Source organism: Kogia breviceps, chromosome 1 (assembly GCF_026419965.1).
Source record: "Kogia breviceps isolate mKogBre1 chromosome 1, mKogBre1 haplotype 1, whole genome shotgun sequence".
In the NCBI taxonomy this organism is placed as follows: domain Eukaryota; kingdom Metazoa; phylum Chordata; class Mammalia; order Artiodactyla; family Physeteridae; genus Kogia; species Kogia breviceps.
Window position 1 is genome coordinate 201,299,637 of NC_081310.1, and position 18,112 is coordinate 201,317,748.

The following is an 18,112-nucleotide window of genomic DNA, read 5'->3' on the forward strand; positions in this document are numbered from 1 at the left end:
CGCCGAGAGCTGCCGGTGCAGGGACACTTGCTCCAGCCCAGGGCCCTGGGCAAAGGCCAGGCTGGGGGATGGCCCCGTGGGTCCCTACAGAGGCCCTTGCTGGTGTGATACAGTCCTGAGCCTGGGGACCCAGGGGTGGGGGGTGGGGCAGGGGGCTGCCAGGAATTCCCAAGGAGGGGTCCCTCCTTCCCCGAGGGTCTGATCTCCTCTCCCCGAGCCCTCAGGGTGCCCTGACCCCTTCAGCATGGGCTCGGGAAGGGGGTTCTGAGCTCAGATGACTCCCATCTGAGCCCTTTAATGCCATCAGGTTACACCCAGAGGTGAACCCAGAGGGAAGCCCAGGGCAGCACAGGAAGACGGCTGACCCCGGAGCCCCCGGGAGCTGCCACTGGCCCAGCTCCAGACCCCCGACGGGCTGTGCACCACACTGGCCATGAGGACACCCCCAGACTTCACACCCACTGCACCGCCCCAGCCCCAGAGGGCCCCCAGTCTCCCTCGGGGACACCTCCCCCCACATCTCCCTGGCCATCAGGACCATGGGTGTTACGTGGACCGCCCAAGCGGGGGAGCTGGGGTGGAGCCAGGGGCCGAGGGGCGGGGCGCTGGTGGCCAGAGATGCTCTGGGGAAGGTTGAGAAGAGGCCGTGGCCAGGCGGAGCCCAGAACGAGGCCTCAAGTCAGCTCTGGGGACAAGCGCAGACTGTGGAGCACGTGGTACCCACGCAGTGGCGAGAACGCCCTGCAGGGGCGGCAGATCTGGACACGGGACATCACCCCCCGTCACACCAGCCAGCCCTGCTGGGCTCAGTGGAGGTCGTGAGGAAGGCGTGTGTGTCCGGCATTGGGAGTGGCAGGGCCTCAGCTTCCCTCAACTGGCGTCCATGCCTGCAGGACCCCCGACGGGCCGCAGTGGACGACTGACCACTCAGGAGACCCCAGGAGATGGTGCTGCGCGGCACGCTGGATGCCCAGGCAGAGGCAGCGGTCAGGCAGACAAGGGGCCGCACGGCCCAGTAACGTGGACACAGTGTCTGGCCACCGGCCTTTCTCCCTCTCTCCTCCCCGCTCTGGGTACGTGGGCCAGGAGCGCTCCCTGGGGGCCGTGCCTGCCTCGTCTCTTGCCGGGCAGTGCCCCAGGGTCCAGCCCTGCCCGGGGAAGGGGGCCCTCAGACTCTGGCTGCTGGCCCTACAGCTCAGTGGAAGGTCACTCCTGAGAGGGACAGGAGTCAGGCCCAGGTGACACCTGCACCGAGGGGGGCAGAGGGTTTCGGGGCCGTGGCTGTGCTCCGTTCAGGTGGGTCCATTGCCCACACCACTGGACCCAGGGCCCCAGGCACGGCTCCCGGGTCCAGTGCTCGGGCGGGAAGGGGACGGGGCTGCAGCTCAGGGCCCAGCCCGCCTCCCTTCCGCTGAGCTGTCCCCGACCCCAGGTGGCACCCCACGACCCTGGACCTTGGGGCGGCTTTCTCCTGGGCCCTGCTGGCCCCGGCCCCGGCCCGGCCTGGGTGGAGTGGGCTTCTGCTTCCACACTACAGCCCATCGTGTCCCCCTCCCCGGGGGCTCCAGGGGAGCACTTCTGGGCCCAGGTCCGGGGGGCTTCCCAAGGCCGGGGGGAGGAGTAGGAACCCGGGAGCCCTCCCAGGCTGGGGTGCGTTTTCTCCAGGTGACCTGTGAGGCCCCACGGCCTGGGCTGGGGGGCCGGACCTGGGTGGCCAAAGGAAGCCTAGTGAGGTGGCACCCTGGGGCCCAGAACCAGGGGCGGGGCTGGGGAAGCCCCCAGGTAGTCGGGCAGGCGGGGCGTGGCCGCTGCTCATCCTTCAGGGCAGCACACTGGGGTCTGCGATTCTGATGCCACCTGGCCCCCTCCCTGTGAAAGACATGGGCCAACTCTGCAGGGAGCTGGCCATCTACCCCCGGGGGGCAGGCCTCCAGGCCCCATGGGGGACAGGCCAGGAAGAGCCCCCAGCCGACATCCACGGTACCAGGAGGAGCCGCAGCTTGGCATGACCCCGAGGGAGAGGGATGGAGGGCGCCCCCACTGGGACCTGCCCGCTTGTGCCCCGTGTCCCCTTGGGGTCAGTGGAGACTGAAAGGCCCCAGGGTCTGATCGACCAGAAGACAGGCGCCCCTTCCTGGGCTCAGGCCTAGATGGTGGCTGGGGGAGGGACAAGGGGCTCTGGGGTGGCCGGGGGAGCGAGTCCTTTACCTTACGATGTCGTCTGTTTGGGGAGGGGCGCCAAAGGACTAAAGGGTACACAGAGAAATAGAGAAATATGCCAAGCTCTTTTTTTCTTTTTAAATCAGGCATTTATAAACAAGAAAGCATACATTAATTACATAAAAATAGTTTTCGAATAGTGAGTAAGTCATCATATTGTCATTAGCAGCAGCAAAGGAGAGAAGGGGACGGTGATGCAGACGCTCCCGGCGGGTACGAGGGTGGAGCTGTGGTTTTTTTCCTTAATTGAAAAAAAAAAAGTGTCATTTGTGACTCCTGACTTAAAGCAAGAACAAGACAGCCTCCCCGAGCCTGGTGGGCGCGGCGGGCGGTGTCGCCCAGAAAACCGGCTCGAGCCAGTGGGCGTGTTCTGCCTCAGGTAGAAATAACCCAGAAAACAAGACAGCTACCAGGTAAGAAGAGAGTCCCAGCATAGGACCCACCACGTATACGTATGATACACGAGTATCAGAGGAAAGAGTATTTACATGGTCGCTTTGTACATCGGCGAGTTCTGTACGAAAAGCAAGATATTATGTGAGTTAGCTGCTCCATAGATATGAATGTTATTGCTGTTGTTTTTTCCCTTCGTTAAAAGTCTTCTTTCAGCATAGAAATAATGAGTGATTAAACTGAATACACGATCATTTCGATAATGGGTATTACACACGGGGAGAGTCAACAGCCTACGGGGAGAGTGCCTCTTGAGAAAAGAAACGCAACTGCAGCTGCACGGCAGGAGCCCAGGGACCCTGCCCCCGAGGACGGGGACGAGGGTGGACAGCCCCATGGCCGGCCTCGCCCAGGGGCCGCCACCGGCGCTGGCCGGCCAAGGGACCTCGGGGCGGGCCTGGGTCCACCGCCCCACCTCCAGCTCCTCCCGACATCTGGGGACCAAGCCGGACAGTGGCGGCGTAGACCCGATGGCCGAGACGTGCGGGTGACCGGAGGGGACAGAGCGCGGGCAAGGAGGCGCGGTGGCCCCCACTCGCAACTTGGAAAAACCTATCTCCCTCTGGAGCCTAAAAACTCAGAAAGTAAACGGAGCAAAGCAGGTGGCCTCGGGCGGCTCCCGGGGGCCCTGCGATCTCACTACGGATTTTCAGACTTGGCAACAGAGCACAGCCGCACAGAAGCACACTGACACGCTTAACGCTTTGCTCCAACTAAATCATTTACTTTCCCTTGAAGAAATGACCGCAAGAACACAGCTCTGGAAAAACAAAGCTAAACACAGCATTCCGAGTGCTGCGTGACACAACCGACCCTCTACACGACACGGTAATAATGCCCATCGGTGGATATACGTATGGCAGAGGTTTTAAGTTCCATGCATACAGATTTAATAACTGCAAAGAAAAACAGAAGCAAAAAAATTAAAAAAAAAAAACAAAAAAAACAAACAACAACAACCAAACAAACGCTGCATATACACGATGTCCCTTTTGCATTGCACTTTAGAAGGGGGGCCGGCAGCACCCGGCCCCCACCCAGTAAACCAAGGGCAAGACCCCACCGACGATGCCGTCACCCGGTCTCCGCTCCACTCGGCGGTCGCGGCACCACCCTCGGCCACGCTCGCAGCTGCTGGGGCGCTGGAACGGAGTCGGGCAGAGGGTTCTGGTAAGATCTCTCCATGTAAATAAATACCATGATTTTAGGACGGGCAGCCACCTCGTCTACTGGGAAATCATTTTTCAAGCCTGGGCATAAGAAACCTTATACAATTCGCATACAGTTGAGAGTAAACGAGATTATTTGGAATAAATGCAAGTAACTCATTGTGATAGTGGCAGATTCAATAGCTACTGAAGACATATTTTGGGGGTAAAAAGTCAGGGTTTGCTGTACAAGATGCTGGAAGGCACAGAACTACCCCCCGAAGTTCAGTTTTTGCATTTTCGTTTTCGTGTGATTCCCTTGTTCAACCAAGCACCAGAGGGGTTTCTAAACACTTGAGCACTTAGGATGTGAATGCTCTATAAATCGGTTTGCAGTATTTGAAAGTAAAAACCTCAGTTAACTGGGGAATAAAAAGAGAAGGGAAGATTTTTGACAAAGTGCAGTTCTAAATATACGTTTAAATGAACGAACAAACAAAAAGAAAAAGTGAAATAATGCTGTGTTTTGTTCCAATGCTGCAGCCTCAGTCCCCAAACAGAAGGAGCAACGTTTGCCGAACCGAGAGGGTTGCCTGGTCGAGGGCGCGTGTGCCCAGCCAGCGCGGACCCGTCTCCCGTCGCCTCCAAGCACAGCTGCGGACACACCTGCGGACACACCTGCGGACGGCGGGCCGGAGCGGCGGGCGGGTACGGCGGCAGCGTTTCCAGCTCGTCGTGCCTGCGCGGTGCTCTCCGTGCCCTTCCCGCTGGCAGCACAGGAGACGGGGGGTCCTTGTGGCTGAAAAAATAGACTCTGGAGAAAAACCCTTTGTGTTGTCACGCGGCCGCGGGGCGCAGATGAGCTCTGATGGCTTCGAGGGGCAGGGCGGCTGCCACCCTGGCTCCCTTGCGGGTCCTCAGGTGGCGTCACGTGTGGGTGGGGCTTTTTTTAAAAGTTAGTCATTAAAAAACATGTTGATTTCTTTGAATATCAAGTCTCCTTATGGGTTTTAAATAGCTTATCACAAAAGTGTAAATGTTAGAACGATCCGGCAAGCGGAGGGCCAGCTGCAGCTACCGAGCTGGCCTCGACTCCGGCTGCAGTTGGGGACCGGCTTGCTCGCTTGACCTTGGCCAGTAGAAAATTTTGCAGTGGATTCCAAAAGTATGTGGTTCCAAACACTTGCTTGGTTCTAGGCACAGTAAGACGTTGTGCTATATGGACCAGGGCTGGGGGGGTGGGGGGTGGGGAGCGGCCCCGCCGGCACGGAACCCCCAGCCCCGCTGACCACCCGCCCGCCCGCCCGCCGGCCCTGCGGCGTCCGCCCCGCGCAGCAGACAGTGGGTCCGGCTAGGGCTCCAGCTCGGCCGTGCTCTCGCCGCCCGTGGCCTCAGAGCGGGGCCGTGGCCACAGCTGCTCCTGCAGCCCCTTCACCACCTTCTCCAGGTGCTCCCGGGCCTCCCGCTCCCGCAGGAGGTCAGCCCGCAGCTGCTCGCGATCGGCCTCCGCGTGCTGCAGCTTCACCTGCAGGTCCTCGATCTGGAAGGGGATGCCCCGCGTTAGCCGGGCCCGCTCGCCACCCGGCCGCTGCCCTGGCCCCGGCCTGACCCTCCGGCCCATCCCAGGCTCGCCCCACCCGCTGCCCACTGGACCCGGGCTGGTGAGGCTGGCAGGGCCTGGGCGAGCTTCCCGGGCGGCACCAACCCTGCCCGCGGGGACCCCGAGTGGGGGAACGGGTTACCCGAGCCCCGAGCGCAGCAGCCTCGGGGCGCCTCTCAGCCTCCTGGGCCCAGCCCGGGCCCCTGAGACAGCCGTGAGGCCGGAGGAGGGGCTACGTGGACCCCAGGCCAGGCAGGGTGGCCGGCTGGGACAGGCTGAGCCTTTTGACGGTACGTGACGGTGCGGGTGCGGCCCACCCCCCAGGACAGGAGGTGAGGAGAGCCTGGGGCCAGGACACCCCCGTGGAAGGAGGACCCCAGAGCCCAGCAGGGCCAGGTCGGCCTGCAGGCTCCCCACGCCCAGGGCGGCCCCGCGAGGAGGGGGGGGAGCCTGAGATGCGGACAGCGCGCCAGCCCCTCCTCGCCCGGGCGGCCCGCGTACCTGGGCCGAGTACTTGGCCCGTAGGCGGCCGGCCTCGCAGCCCTTGTCGCACACGCGCGCCTGCCGCGCCTGCTCCAGCTCCCGCTTCAGGCGGAGCCGCGCCTCGTTGGCCTCCTTCATCTTCTTCTCGTTCTCGGCCCGGAGCCGCTCGATCTCCTTCCGGAGGCTGCGCTTGGCCTCCGTGGCCTCCCGCAGCTTCTCCTTCTTGGCCACGCGCAGGAACTCCAGCTCCTGGGGCGAGGGCGCCGGCTCAGGGGCGCCCTCACGCCAGGTCTCTCCGGCCCCGGCCCTCCTGTGCCCACCGTGCACAGCCCGAGGGGAGTCCGGGGGAGGGGGCTCACCCAGGCCTGGCGCCATCTGGGGGCCCCGGGGACCCTACGCGGCCAGAAGGAGAGGCAGCGGCCCTTTTCGGGGTCTCACCCCCGGCCCCCAACACGCTCACGAATATGCGTGTGGGGAGCCACACCTCCAACCAGAACCAGGGAACCGGTGCAGGTGTCTGAGAGAGTGGTTGAAATGGGGCTCTCGGGGCTGGCAGGGCTGTGCCGTGCTGGGGCCACGTGTCAGACGCTGGCTGAGGTGTGAATACAGCTGGGCCCTGGGGTGACAGCCCCGCCCTCTGCAAGGTGGCGCACAAGGCGACCAGGGGGCCGACGGCACGACCGCAGGGTCTCTAGCCCCGGCCGGGAAAGGACGCAGTCCCGGGTGGAGTGGCCCGGAACCGGTGCGCGAGGGGCCGGCGGGGCAGCGCCCGCTCCTTCCCCGCACGCTCGTGCCCCCGCCGGCCCCCGGCCGCCCCACCTGGTGGAGGCTGCGCTTGGCCTGCAGCGCGGCGCTCAGCTTCTCCTCCTGCTTCACGCGCATCTTCACCACCTCGTGCAGGAACTTCTCTTTGGCTTCCTTGGTGTCCAGGCCGCCCTCCAGGGCCTGCCGCAGGTGCTCCAGCTCCAGCTCCAGCCCGCTGCTCGGGGCGTCGGCGGGGGCCGCGGCGTCGGGGGCGCCGGGGGCCGCAGGCAGGGCGAGCAGGCCCGGGGAGCTCAGGTCCTTGGCGGAGCCGGATGAGGTAAAGGACGGGGAGGAGAGCGAGGACAGGGAGGAGGTGACTGCAAAGGCAGACAGACGGAGGCGCGGGTTAGCAGGGCGTCCACTCCCAGGAGGGGCCGGGCGGGCGCCCCCCACCGCACCGAGGGCAGATTTGCGGGCTGCACTCACACTCCTCTCTTCCCTCCACCTCCACCTCGGCCTCTGAGTCCTTGTCCTCTTCTGGGGCAGGCCCGGGTGCCGGTGTCTCCGGGGCTCCGGGGGTGTCCACCGTCAGCTTCCGCTTCCGAGGCTGGACGCAGCTGGTGACGGGTTCGGGGGCCCGGGAGACGACCGTGGCGCAGGGCGGGCTGCTCACCACCTTGTGCTGGGCTGGCGGTGCTAGGGCCACGTTGGGGGCCACGCCCGTCTCAAAACTCTTGTAGGAGTAAAAGCTGCAGGGGTGTGGCGGGCGTCGGGGCCTCGGCATCTGCCCCCCGCACCCCCTTGCCCCACCCCTGTACCCCCTGCACGCCTCCGCACCCCCGCTGCACACCACCCCCCATCGCGGCCCCCAGCTCCCACGGACCGCATGAGGGAGCGGACACTACAGCCCGGGGCCCTGGGGGAGCTGCAACACGGCGATCGGCCACCGTACGCGGGACAGGCCACACCCAACGCGGAGCGCACGGCCAACTCCAGACGCCACGGAAAATCCTAACGTCCCCCACCCCCCCACCCCCCCCACGCCATCAAAAAACCAGCACTTCTGCCAACCGCCTCGACCAGAGGGCGGGGGATCTGACACACAGCCTCCAGACCACGTGCCCGTCGAGCTCAGTGATGATTAAAGCGGGAACCTGCCTCCCCAGCTGGTTCGGGGCCCCGCAGCAGGGTCAGGCTGAGCTGGGACGCAGACATGCCCCTCAGAGCTGGCGGGTACTCACCTGTCTCGAATCAGGGCTGGGAGGTGTGGGGAGAGCTCTTTGTCACTCGCAGAAACCGCAGGGGACCAGGGTCGGAAGGCAGAGAGGCGCTGGCGAGGGTGGATGCAGCCCAGGCTCTGTCGGGAGAGAGGCGCCGTCAGAGGCTGGGCCCCGGGCCGCCCCGCACGCCCACCCCGCACAGCCGGGCCGCAAGACACCTTGCTGGAGGAGCCGGCCAGAGTCCGCAGCCAGCCAGACTGCTTGTCCTTCTCGGAGGATGTGGGGTGCTGGGAGGGGGCGTCGTCTGCTTTTCTTACGGAGGCTGGGGGCTCAGAGACCTGTGAGCAACACAGAAGTTCCCGTTGGCGGGTTGCGAGGGGTCCCCCAGGGCCCAGTCTCAGACGCAGCTGAGCACGAGGTGTGTTCCAGGGACGCGTACACCCTGCCCGACTCATCACCCAGGGCAGGCCCGGCCCCACAGCAGTGCTGCACACGCGCCCACCGGGCACCGGTGCCAGACAGCGGGAGGGACCCCTGCCCCCACCCTCGGGCCACAGCTGGTCGGAAGAGGCAGCCCGGTGGGCGGGCTCACTGGCCGAGTGCAGGGCCCTGTCGGCGCCACCCAGAGCTTTCCGGGGGTGCCACGCAGCACCCCCAGAGTTCTGGATTTCACCACATGGAACTAACTTCAGAAGCTCCCTGTGGGCCTGGGGCAGCTGCACGCTGGGCTGCCAGGGCAGCCCGGGGCCGTGCCCCCTCCCCGCCTGAAGGAACATTCCCAAATGAACTGAGTGTGTTCAGCGTGGCAAGGAAGCCCCCTCGACGTTCCCAAGTCTTGCCGTCAGGGAAGGAAGCTTGGGGCAGCGACCCCGGGCCCAGCAGCCGAGCGTCGTGTCTGCTGGACGCTGCGGTCCAAGTGGCCTCCTGGACTGGTGTCAAACTCCCCTCCCAATCTGCCGGCACCGGCGTCCTGAGGACACGGGGTCCCTCCCCAGGAAAACGGACGGTCTTTGGAGGACGGACGGCGCCTCCCGCTGCCCAACCCGGCTGGAGCCTGGACACGTCTGGGAAGCCACTGAGGGCGAGGGGCCGGGGGACAGTGCCCATATCACGCCCGGGCCTGACCTCAGGAAGGTTGCGGTGGAAGGGGGGAAGGGCTCCTGCTGCCCCAGGGGGCACCTGGAGAAAATTCTGAACCCCAGAACTGACCCGAGGGTCAGCAGGGCCGTCACCACAGAACTCAAGAGACCGGGCAGGCTGGGCCAGGCCCCCAGGGCGAAGGGGCCAGCACGCGTGGGGGTGTGCGCAGGGGGCCGCCCCCGACCCTGCAGCCGGGGAGCCAGGCTCCCTAACTCTGCTCCAGGCAACGTGCAGGCCTCGGGCCCCAGACCTGTGGGACTGGACGGTGAGGCTCCGGCCTCGGTCCCCGCACAGGGCAGCTGTCCCAACAGCCTGCCCACCCAGCCCCAGGAGACGGTTCGGGGGCCCCACAGACAGCGGGGACCGTCTGCTCAGACCTGAAAACACTCAGGAAAGAGAGACCCACTTGGTGCTGCTTTTCAGGGGAAAGGAGTCGCGGTGATGCCTAGACCGGGCCACAGCCACGAGGGTGGGGTTTCCTGTCTGAGCCGACTTCTCAAGGGAGAGAAGCCACAGCGACCCCGCGGGTTCCTCCGATTCCGAGAAACCTCAGGGAGCCTCGTGGCGGGTGTCTGATGAGCCGTGCGCCAGGCGCGGCTTCCCACTTGGGAGAAGGGCCGGAGCCTCCTGCCCCCGCCTCACCCCGAGCCCTGGTCCACCCAGGACGCGTCGCGGGGAGGCAACTCGGGGAGCCGAGCAGCCCGAGACTCCAGACCCCGGTGCGCCTTCCATGAAGCGCAGCCAACCGGTTACGAAGGCGAGGAAGCAGCGGAAGAGGAGCTTGTGGACTGAGGCTGGGCGGGCGGGGGCTGCCAGGGCCCCGAGGGAGTGTGGCCTCCTCAAAGCCCTGGGAAGGACGGGCCGGCGACAGCAGGCAGTCGGGCAAAGAGCTGTGCGTGGCGATGGCCGCACATCCCTCCGTGCGAGGAGGTGAGCCCGTGGCCTCGGGCTCCTGACCCCGCTGGGCGCCTCGAAGCCCAGGACGCTCCCCAGCGGCGGGGCTGGGAGCCGGCGGCCACTTCCCCACGCTCGAGGACCCGGGTGGGAGCACGTGCCCCGTGCACACGCCCCAGCGCCGGGGGGCGGGGGGCGGTGCTGCCTGACGGAGGACTGTAGGGACAGCGCCAAGACGTGGGTCCCAGGAGACACCCCGCCGCCACAGGGTGCCGCCACCCAGGACTGAGCGGCGGTCCCCATGGAGGACAGGACACGCGTCTGCCCGTAGGGCGCCCCCCGCCGTGGGGCCCGTGTGTCACCCAGGGACCTGCGTGCGTCTGCAAGGATTGGGGGGTGCAGTCTGGGAGTGCAGGCACTCCCGTGACTTCATGTCCGGCCAGGCCAGGAGCGTCAGCCAAGTCAGAGGCACCAGACCGTGGGGTCCGCTGCATGTGGGTGGAGTGGGATCTGGACGGCTGCTGGGACTGTGGCCACCGCCAGAGACCAGCGCGCAACGGCAGCAGGCAGACCAGGGCGGTGGGGGGCTTCCGGCGTCCCCCACCTCGCGCTCCCAAGGGCCATACTTAGCGCCTGAGCCCCAGAGGCCCCGCAGGCCGGCCCAGCCAGGCAAACCTGGGGGGCTCCTCCCTGCAGGCAGCAGGCCCTGGACCCACCGCGGAGCAGCCTTCGCCCTGTGCTAAGGCCCAGAAGGTGGGGAAGGGGCGGGAGGAGGGCTATGGGCCATCGAAGACGAAGCTCACCCTGGGTTTGCGTCCCCACCCCCAGCGCTGCACCGAGAGCCCCAGGGTCCGGCAACACGAGGGCCTGGACGCCGGGCCCGGCCTGCACGTCTGGGGACCTCAGGAGCCCCCGGATGCTCGCAGTCCCCCCCCGTGGGCCTGCCCTGCCGCGCCGCGCTCCGTTTCTTACGCTCTACACCTTGGACATCTTAAAACAGAAAGCGACAACATACGTGGAGGAGAAAAGAAAGGAGAAAGAACACTCCAGATGCAGCTCATGGCACCGGGCTGAGGCCTAAGCGCACAGCGTGATGTCTGCACACACACAGCCCTGGGGCATCCCACCCGCCCGCCCCCCCATGTTCCCAGCTCTGGGGCGACCCTAGCAGTACGGAAGGGCAGATCCCACTAACTGCAATGCAGAGCCGGGGGCCAGCAGGGCACAGAGCCGCCCAGCGCTACCCTGCACTGGACAGAGCAAGAGAAACCCAGCAGCAAGGGCAGGCCCAGCCCCAAAGGGCCCGGGGCTCGGAGAGGAAGGCCCAGACTCACGGCCTCGAACACAGACACGCAGGCAGGGCTGAGGGAGATGCCGCCTGAACGCGGCGCAGCGGGGCTGCCCGGGCTGGGCCCAGCGCGGAGCACGTGGGAGGGGTGTGCGCCACCCAGGCAGCTGCCCGGCGGGAGGCAAGCGGCCACTCAGTCACCTCCCTGCTCGGGTCCACTACTGCATCCACGAGCCCCTGTGGGATGTGCGGGTGACAGGGCTCCAGCCGCCCGGACGGGCGCCGCGCTGCCCTGAGAACCCCCAGCTGCGGGGAGGCAGGCGTCTGTCCGGGCGCCCCGGGTCGCCAGGATGCGGGGCCTCCCCGCACCCCCCCGGGGGGCACAGGCACCTGCTCAGGGTCGTACACGTGCGGAGTTCAGCCGCGCGGGCCGCGCGCTGGCAGCCAGAGGCGCACAGTAACCCGCCCCCTCCCCGGGCGGGACCGGTCTGCTCTCTGACAGCACAGAGGCGTCCCCTCTGGCCTCGGGGCCTCAGGCCTGGGTGTCCCCCCCCTGGGCGCTCAGCATGGCTGAGGGCGGCTGGTCCAAGAACACTAGATGATGTGGCTGGGGGGCCGGGCGGGAGCGTCCGCCGGGCCCGCGACGCCGGCCGAGGAGCACGGCCTGGATGGAAGGCCCGCCCCGTGGAGGAAAGGACACTTGGCTCCTCCGACTCTTCGCTGGGGGCGGGAGTTCTGCCACCTCGGGGACCAGGCCCAGGCGAGGGTCCGGACGGGCACTGTGCTCGGCCAGGAGGCCACACGCACTGTCCAGCCGCCAGACCCCGGTCGTCCGCTTGTTAGAAGGACAACATCAGCCTCGGTGTCACCCCCTGCCCCCCGGGACCCCGGGCCGACCCAGCCCGGCCGGCAGCATGTTGCGCCTCCTGCCATCAGATACAGGGAGAGCGCCAGCCTCTCCCCAGAGGCAGCGAGCGGCCTCCACAGATCAACCCGAGGGACCGTGTCCCCACCTCCCGGGCGTGAGCACACAGCTTCCAGGTGAGCAGGAGGCCCCACGGGCCGCTCACACAGAGCTGGGGGTGTCCTTCAGAGGCATGTGCCCTGCTGTGCAACATACCTGCCTGCACCCCCTCCTCCATGCCCTCCCCATCACCCCCTCCTCCACCCTCCCCATCACCCTCCCCTACACCCCTCCACCACCCCCTCCTCCACCTCTTCACCAGGCAGCGGCCAGCGTGCAGAGCTGCTCTGTGTGCTGGGAGAACAGCCAGTCTCAGAGCCGACCTGCAGGCAGCGGCTCCCCTTTGCCAGCTCACAGTCCGACGGATTCTGCACCAAAGGCCCGGGCAGGCCGTGCTAGGGGCTGGGAGAGCGTCTCACCCACCGTCCAAGGCGGCTCTCGCTTCAGGGAAGGGCTTTGGGAAGCGCTGGGAGGACCGCGTGGGCGTGGGAGAGTGACTGCTGCCGGGTCCCGTGCAGAGCAGAAGGCAGAGGCCGAGGGCGAGACCACCGGTCGCCAACCGGCAACACCAACTTCTCCAGGAAGCGGTGACGATGGTCCAGAGCCCGGGGCACCTCCCCCCAGGCCAGTGCGGGGCTCGCAGCAGGATCACCCAAACGCCCAGGAGACCGAGGTCGGAAAGAGCAGCCGCGGCGAGGCCCCCGCCCGAGGGCCACCGGTCAGGATGAAGGCGGCCGAGCGCAGCCCAGCCTCGGTGTCAGGGGCTGCTGGACCAGCACTGCCACCGTTATGAGCCCATCTTCCACATGGCTGGAAAGCGCTTCCTTGAAAGGACACAACCCAAACCTCCCCTCTGCTTCTCACGTCCTCACCAGGCTCTCGGGGTGTGTGCGGCCAGGGCAGGGCCCTCCCGGCTCCCTAAGGCTGAGACTGTTTCTGTGCAGCTTCCCTAGGATAAACTGCTTCCTCAAACCATCTCAGAGAAAACCCAAAGGTGAGGCGTCTGGAGGAACCATGAGGGCTCCAAAGGTGTGAGCCCCACCCCCAATGAACTGCTTAGATGATACCAAAGCACAAGGAGCCAAAGACGAAATAGGAAAGGGGGAATTCAGCAAAACCAGAACATCTGTGCTTCAAAGGACACCAGCCAGAAAGTGAGAAGACAACACACAGAACGGAAAAAAAACCTTTGCAAATCACCTCTGATACGGGACCTGGATCCAGAACACACGAGAACTGCAACTCGAGAGAAAAACCACCCAACCCAAGGGCGAAGGCCCCGGAGCGGCATTTCTCCACAGAAGGTGCACACACAGCCAACGAGCACATGAAGACGCCCAGCGTCCCCGACCATCAGGGAGACGCACCTCACGCCATTAGGATGGCTCTGACCACACCGGAAAGCAAGTGTCGGTGAGGGTGCGGGGAAATCGGGAGCCTGTGCGCCGCTGGCGGGGGCGTGAGCCGGGACCCCCACTGAATACCCGAGAGGACCAGGAGGAGGGACTCAGACCGGGAACCAGAATCTAGGCCACGTGCACAGGGATGTCTGTTGCCTCGTACACCTGCGTGTGAACCTAGAGCCACCTCAAAAACCAGCAGCATTTCAAAAAACACCATGAGGTGCCCTTCACGCCCACCAGGACGGCTGTAACTGTTGAAAGGATGGACGTTACAAAGCGTCGGTGAGGATGTGGGAGAAACCGGAACCCTGTGCGCTGCTGGGGGAGGCGGGGAACAGAGCTACAGTCGCCGTGGGACAGTCTACAGAAGTGCTGTACAGTCCAGGAGCTCCACTCCCGGGCCTGTACTCCAGAGATCACTGAAAACACACCCACAAAAAAATCGGACACGAGTATTCACAGCAGCATTATTCGTGATAGCCAGAGTGTGGAAACGTCCCAGATGTCCGTCAGCGGGTGAATGAAAAAACAAAACGCGGCCCCGTCCATCCACACGGCGGAGCATCGCTCGGCCTTGATGAGGAGTGAGGCACAGACACGCGACACGGTGGAGCCGTGAGGACACGGCGCCCAGTGAGAGGAGCACACGTGAGGGCCACACGGTCCCGTTCCCGTGAAACGTCCAGAACAGGAAATTCCGCAGACAGGAAGTGCGTCGGTGGGTGCCGGGTGCTGGGGGACCCACGGAGCACGGGTTTCTTTCAGGGTGATGGAAATGTCCTCAAATTAGACAACGGTGATGGGTGGCATATACTAAAAATCGCTGGATCATACTCTTCGGGTGCATTTTATGGCACGTGAATTACATCTCAATAAAACTATTACTAAAAATATCTCTTAGAAAAATAAGATGAACTGTTGGTTGAAAAGCCAAACCACTGAGGGTCGAGGGTTCCTGACTGAGGAGCCCAGGGAGCCGCTCGAGGCCCATGGCACCGCGACGGCGTCAGAGGTCAGGCAAGGTCCCGGCGGGGCTGGCACCCACTGGGCACCTGGCCGGGCAGCCAGGGCACGATCAGGGTGACAACGTGGCCCTGCAGGGTCCCATGGCGGGTGGGGGTGGGGCCGCACACAAAGGCACAGGCTCCGCAGGGACGACGGCCCCGGGGTCCTGAGGCCCACCCCGGCCCCGCCTCCCAAACCCTGTGGCCCGGCGTCCTGGCAGTGGGCGCCCCGGCAGCCCCTCCCCGGCTGGCTCTCTCAAGCCCGGTGCCACTTCACCGGCAGGGTCAGAGGGCGCTGCTCAGGCCACCGTCTCACACAGCAGGGGGCAGGAGAACGTCCAGCGCGCTGGCCGGCACCCACCTGCTGCCCCCACCAGCACCCGCCCTCCGGCCCTCCCCGCCGTGCCCCGACCCTCAGCGACCGAAGACCCAGGTCCCCCGCCAAGACAGGGGCACGCCCGGGCCGGCACCCAGGGGCAGCACCCTCTGGGGATCAACTCGGCATCACCTGTGGCCCCGTCACCATCTTATGAGCCACTCGGAAGGCGAAGCCGCCCCCCGCCGGCCCCCAACCTCAGGAACCTTCCACCCGCAAGAACGAGCCCGCAGCCCCCCAGACTGAGGCCTCAGAGCCAGCAGGGCCTCCGAAAAGTGATGGGAGACGTTCTTACAAATGTACGAATCGGTAGAAACGTGTCTAAGGGAGCACAGACGTCATATGAAAACCACGTTTAAAAAAACAACATAGCAATCTCATAAAAAAAAAGAAAAAAAAAGTCTAGGAATCTTAATACAACACATCTATTTCTAACTGAATCTTAACATGGAATTCCACTCCTAACTGATATTTCTGAGATAGAAAGTCACTGCTGGTCTGGAGTTGAGGCAGGACTGAGGGCCTGTCACCCGGATCCTAGGGGAGGAACAAGAAACACACCGGAAGCATTCCTGAGATTTCCAAGCCCCAGGACAGGACCCAGGGGGATCTGTCCCCCAGAGCAGGGACAGGTGAGTGTAAAGGACCACAGTCCAGCGGGGGCTCGAGGCAGGGGTCCCGGAGAGAGCGAGGGCGGGGGGGGGGGGGCGAGGCGGCCGGCAGCCAGCCAGGGAGCCTGGGGCCCCTCCGTAACATTCAGAGGGCCCCACGGTCCGGCCGCTCATTTTGCAACTTTGCTGTCATTTAGCAGGTCGGCAGAAAATCAGCCAGGACCACAAACAGAGATGAAAAGCTCCTGCTGGGCAGCACCGGGCCTTCAAAGCAGCCCACCCCCACCTCTCCGAGCCCGGTGGAGCTGTCCCAGCCGTGAGGCTGGGATGCCCGGAGATCGGCGGGAGACAGTAGGCTCCAGCCCCGCTTCTCAGCCCCGGAACCCAGGCCCGTACACCCTGACACCAGAGAAGACAAGCGAGCGTCCCCTGGGCGTGGAGCTGAGCCCAGGAGGAAACGCCCACGTCACGTGCTGGCCCGGGAGGCCCACCATGACCAACAAGGGCCTGGGGCCCCCACCCACCGTGCAGGGGAAAGCCCCTCAAGAACCCATAACCACGGACCTGCCCGGACCCCTAAGAGGGGCAGACGCCCACAGACCCTACAACGCAAGGAGCACAGGGTGGGAACACCCAAAGAGACCCAGCCGGAGCGGAGCAGACCCAGAGGGAAGTTGTGCGTGTGGGTGAGCACCTGCTCCGGGCAGGCACGCGGCACCCCGCAGACCCCTGCTCTGCTGGACTCTCCCGCCCTGGGTGAGCCTGGTGGCCCCTGGGGGCACCGCAGCATCTCGAGGGGCGGGGAGCCAGCCCCGCTCCTGCAGCCATGTGGACCCACCGCCAAGACCGGGGCCAGCCCTGCTGGGCCCCTGAACCCCTGCCCGGGTGGGCGCAGCAGGGAATCGCAGGCTCCTTCCTGCAGGGCTGGCCCCGCCTCGCCGCGGAGGAGCGAGGGTGGGGCTCCGGGCCACCACGTCCCACCCAGGCTTTGTGACAAAGTCCTGCCAACGCCACCCACGTCTCCTACAGCGTAGCTCTCAGCCCACCCCCAACCCCGCTTGGGACCACTACCTCTAAATCAGCCCAAGGGCTACGTCACGGATGGTCCTGCAGATTTTACAGTTCTAGAAACTGCAGAGCTATTTTTGTAAGTACCGTTAATATTTTCCACGTGACAATTCATGTTTCATATTACGCTTAAATTAACCTATTTTCTGATTATTGTGGAACAGAGGAAGCAGATTAAATTTGCAAGACAACCCCAAACCCCAAAATGAAGTGAAAATAGCAGTTTTACAGATTTGCTTTGATTTTTTTTTAAACTTAAGTGGGTCATCTTTTCTGTTACTTCCACACCGGTGATGAGAATAAGTTAAGACTTCTCTAAGGAAACAGTCACTGCCCCTCCCCCAGGAACCAGACCTCAGTGGCTCTCCGCAGCTGAGGGGTCCGGAGGGACCTTTGGCCTGGCTCCCAGAGGGAGGTCCTCCCACCCCCCCACCATCCCTCCTGCGGAGGAGACTGCAGGGAGGGGACGGGAGGGGCGGGGAGGGGCGGGGCTCTGGGAAGGGGTGTCCCTGAAGCCCCTGGACATCAGCCCCGACGCTGGGAGGCCTCCGGAGGCCCGAGTCCTCGGCACGTCGCAGACCCGCCACCAGCCCTGCTGCACAAGGCCTCCCACACCCCTGCAAAACCTCTCTTTGAGCATCAGAAAATCAGGGGAAGTCCCCCGCTGGACCAGGCGGGGTGGAACGGAACCTTTTCTTTTCCTTAGCAGTCACTGGAAAGTAACTGTTAAAAAGACTTAAAAAAAAATAAAACCCAAACACCAGAACCCCAAGAACAATGAAGCTGTTCTGGGGCTCATTTTACTTAGGACAATGTCCTTGAGGGGCGGTGAGGAACAGCGTCCCTCCCAGCGCCCTGACCGGCCGGGGGGTCGGGGGGTGGGGGCACCGTGGTAGTCAGGCCTCGGGACCAACAGGCCTCTCCATCCAGAACGAGAGAGCGAGCCAGCAGGCGACACAGGACACTGGGGCCACCCTTCCGCAGGGTGACTAAGAACCAGCCTGCGGGGAAGAGGACAGTTCATGGGACAGCAGGAGGGGCGAGGCTGGACGCCACCGTGCCCCACGTGGCCCCTCGGGAAGGTCGGCCTCCCCCTTGACCCCCAACAAGCCTCTGACGCAGGAACCACCAGGGCGCACGGGCGCTGTCCCCAGATAAGGGCCCCGATGGAGCAGCGGGCACACAGGCCGGGCAGCAGCTCTGCCGGGTCAGCAGCCTCCCCGCTGCCCCTGCCTCCTCCTGGCCTGCCCCCGCCCCATGTCCATGCCCAGATGCCAGCCTGTCCCGGCCCCTATGCTCACACCCACACCTGCCGCCAGGGGTCCCGTGGGCGCCTCACACGTACCCACAGCGTCTCCCTTGCCGGCCCTGGGGACACAGCCCCCGTGCCCTGCGGGCCCCTGGCTCCCTCCACGTCCGCTAACTGGCCTCCTCCTCCGAGCTGCACGCCCTGCCGGGTGGGGGTCAGGGCCACCCTCCACTGCTTAAACCTCCAG

General features: G+C 64.8%; 1 protein-coding gene across 2 annotated transcripts in view; it reads right to left on the reverse strand.

Annotated features, from left to right (window-relative positions):
- Positions 1-2,283: 2,283 nt before the first annotated feature.
- SKI (SKI proto-oncogene) overlaps positions 2,284-18,112 on the reverse strand; it is a 58,962-nt gene continuing 43,133 nt past the window's right edge. The window contains exons 2-8 of one of the 2 annotated variants that reach the window (XR_010837747.1): positions 8,087-8,206; positions 7,890-8,005; positions 7,135-7,397; positions 6,724-7,025; positions 5,923-6,153; positions 4,500-5,361; positions 2,284-2,461 (exon numbers count right to left, since the gene is read on the reverse strand). Coding sequence is in view for 1 of the 2 variants with exons in the window: in XM_059064830.2 (XP_058920813.1) it covers positions 5,173-5,361; positions 5,923-6,153; positions 6,724-7,025; positions 7,135-7,397; positions 7,890-8,005; positions 8,087-8,206 (1,221 nt within the window). In the remaining variant the exon portion in view is untranslated. Of the gene's footprint in view, positions 2,462-3,375; positions 5,362-5,922; positions 6,154-6,723; positions 7,026-7,134; positions 7,398-7,889; positions 8,006-8,086; positions 8,207-18,112 lie in introns of those variants that run through there. The other variant, XM_059064830.2, reaches the window with a different exon arrangement.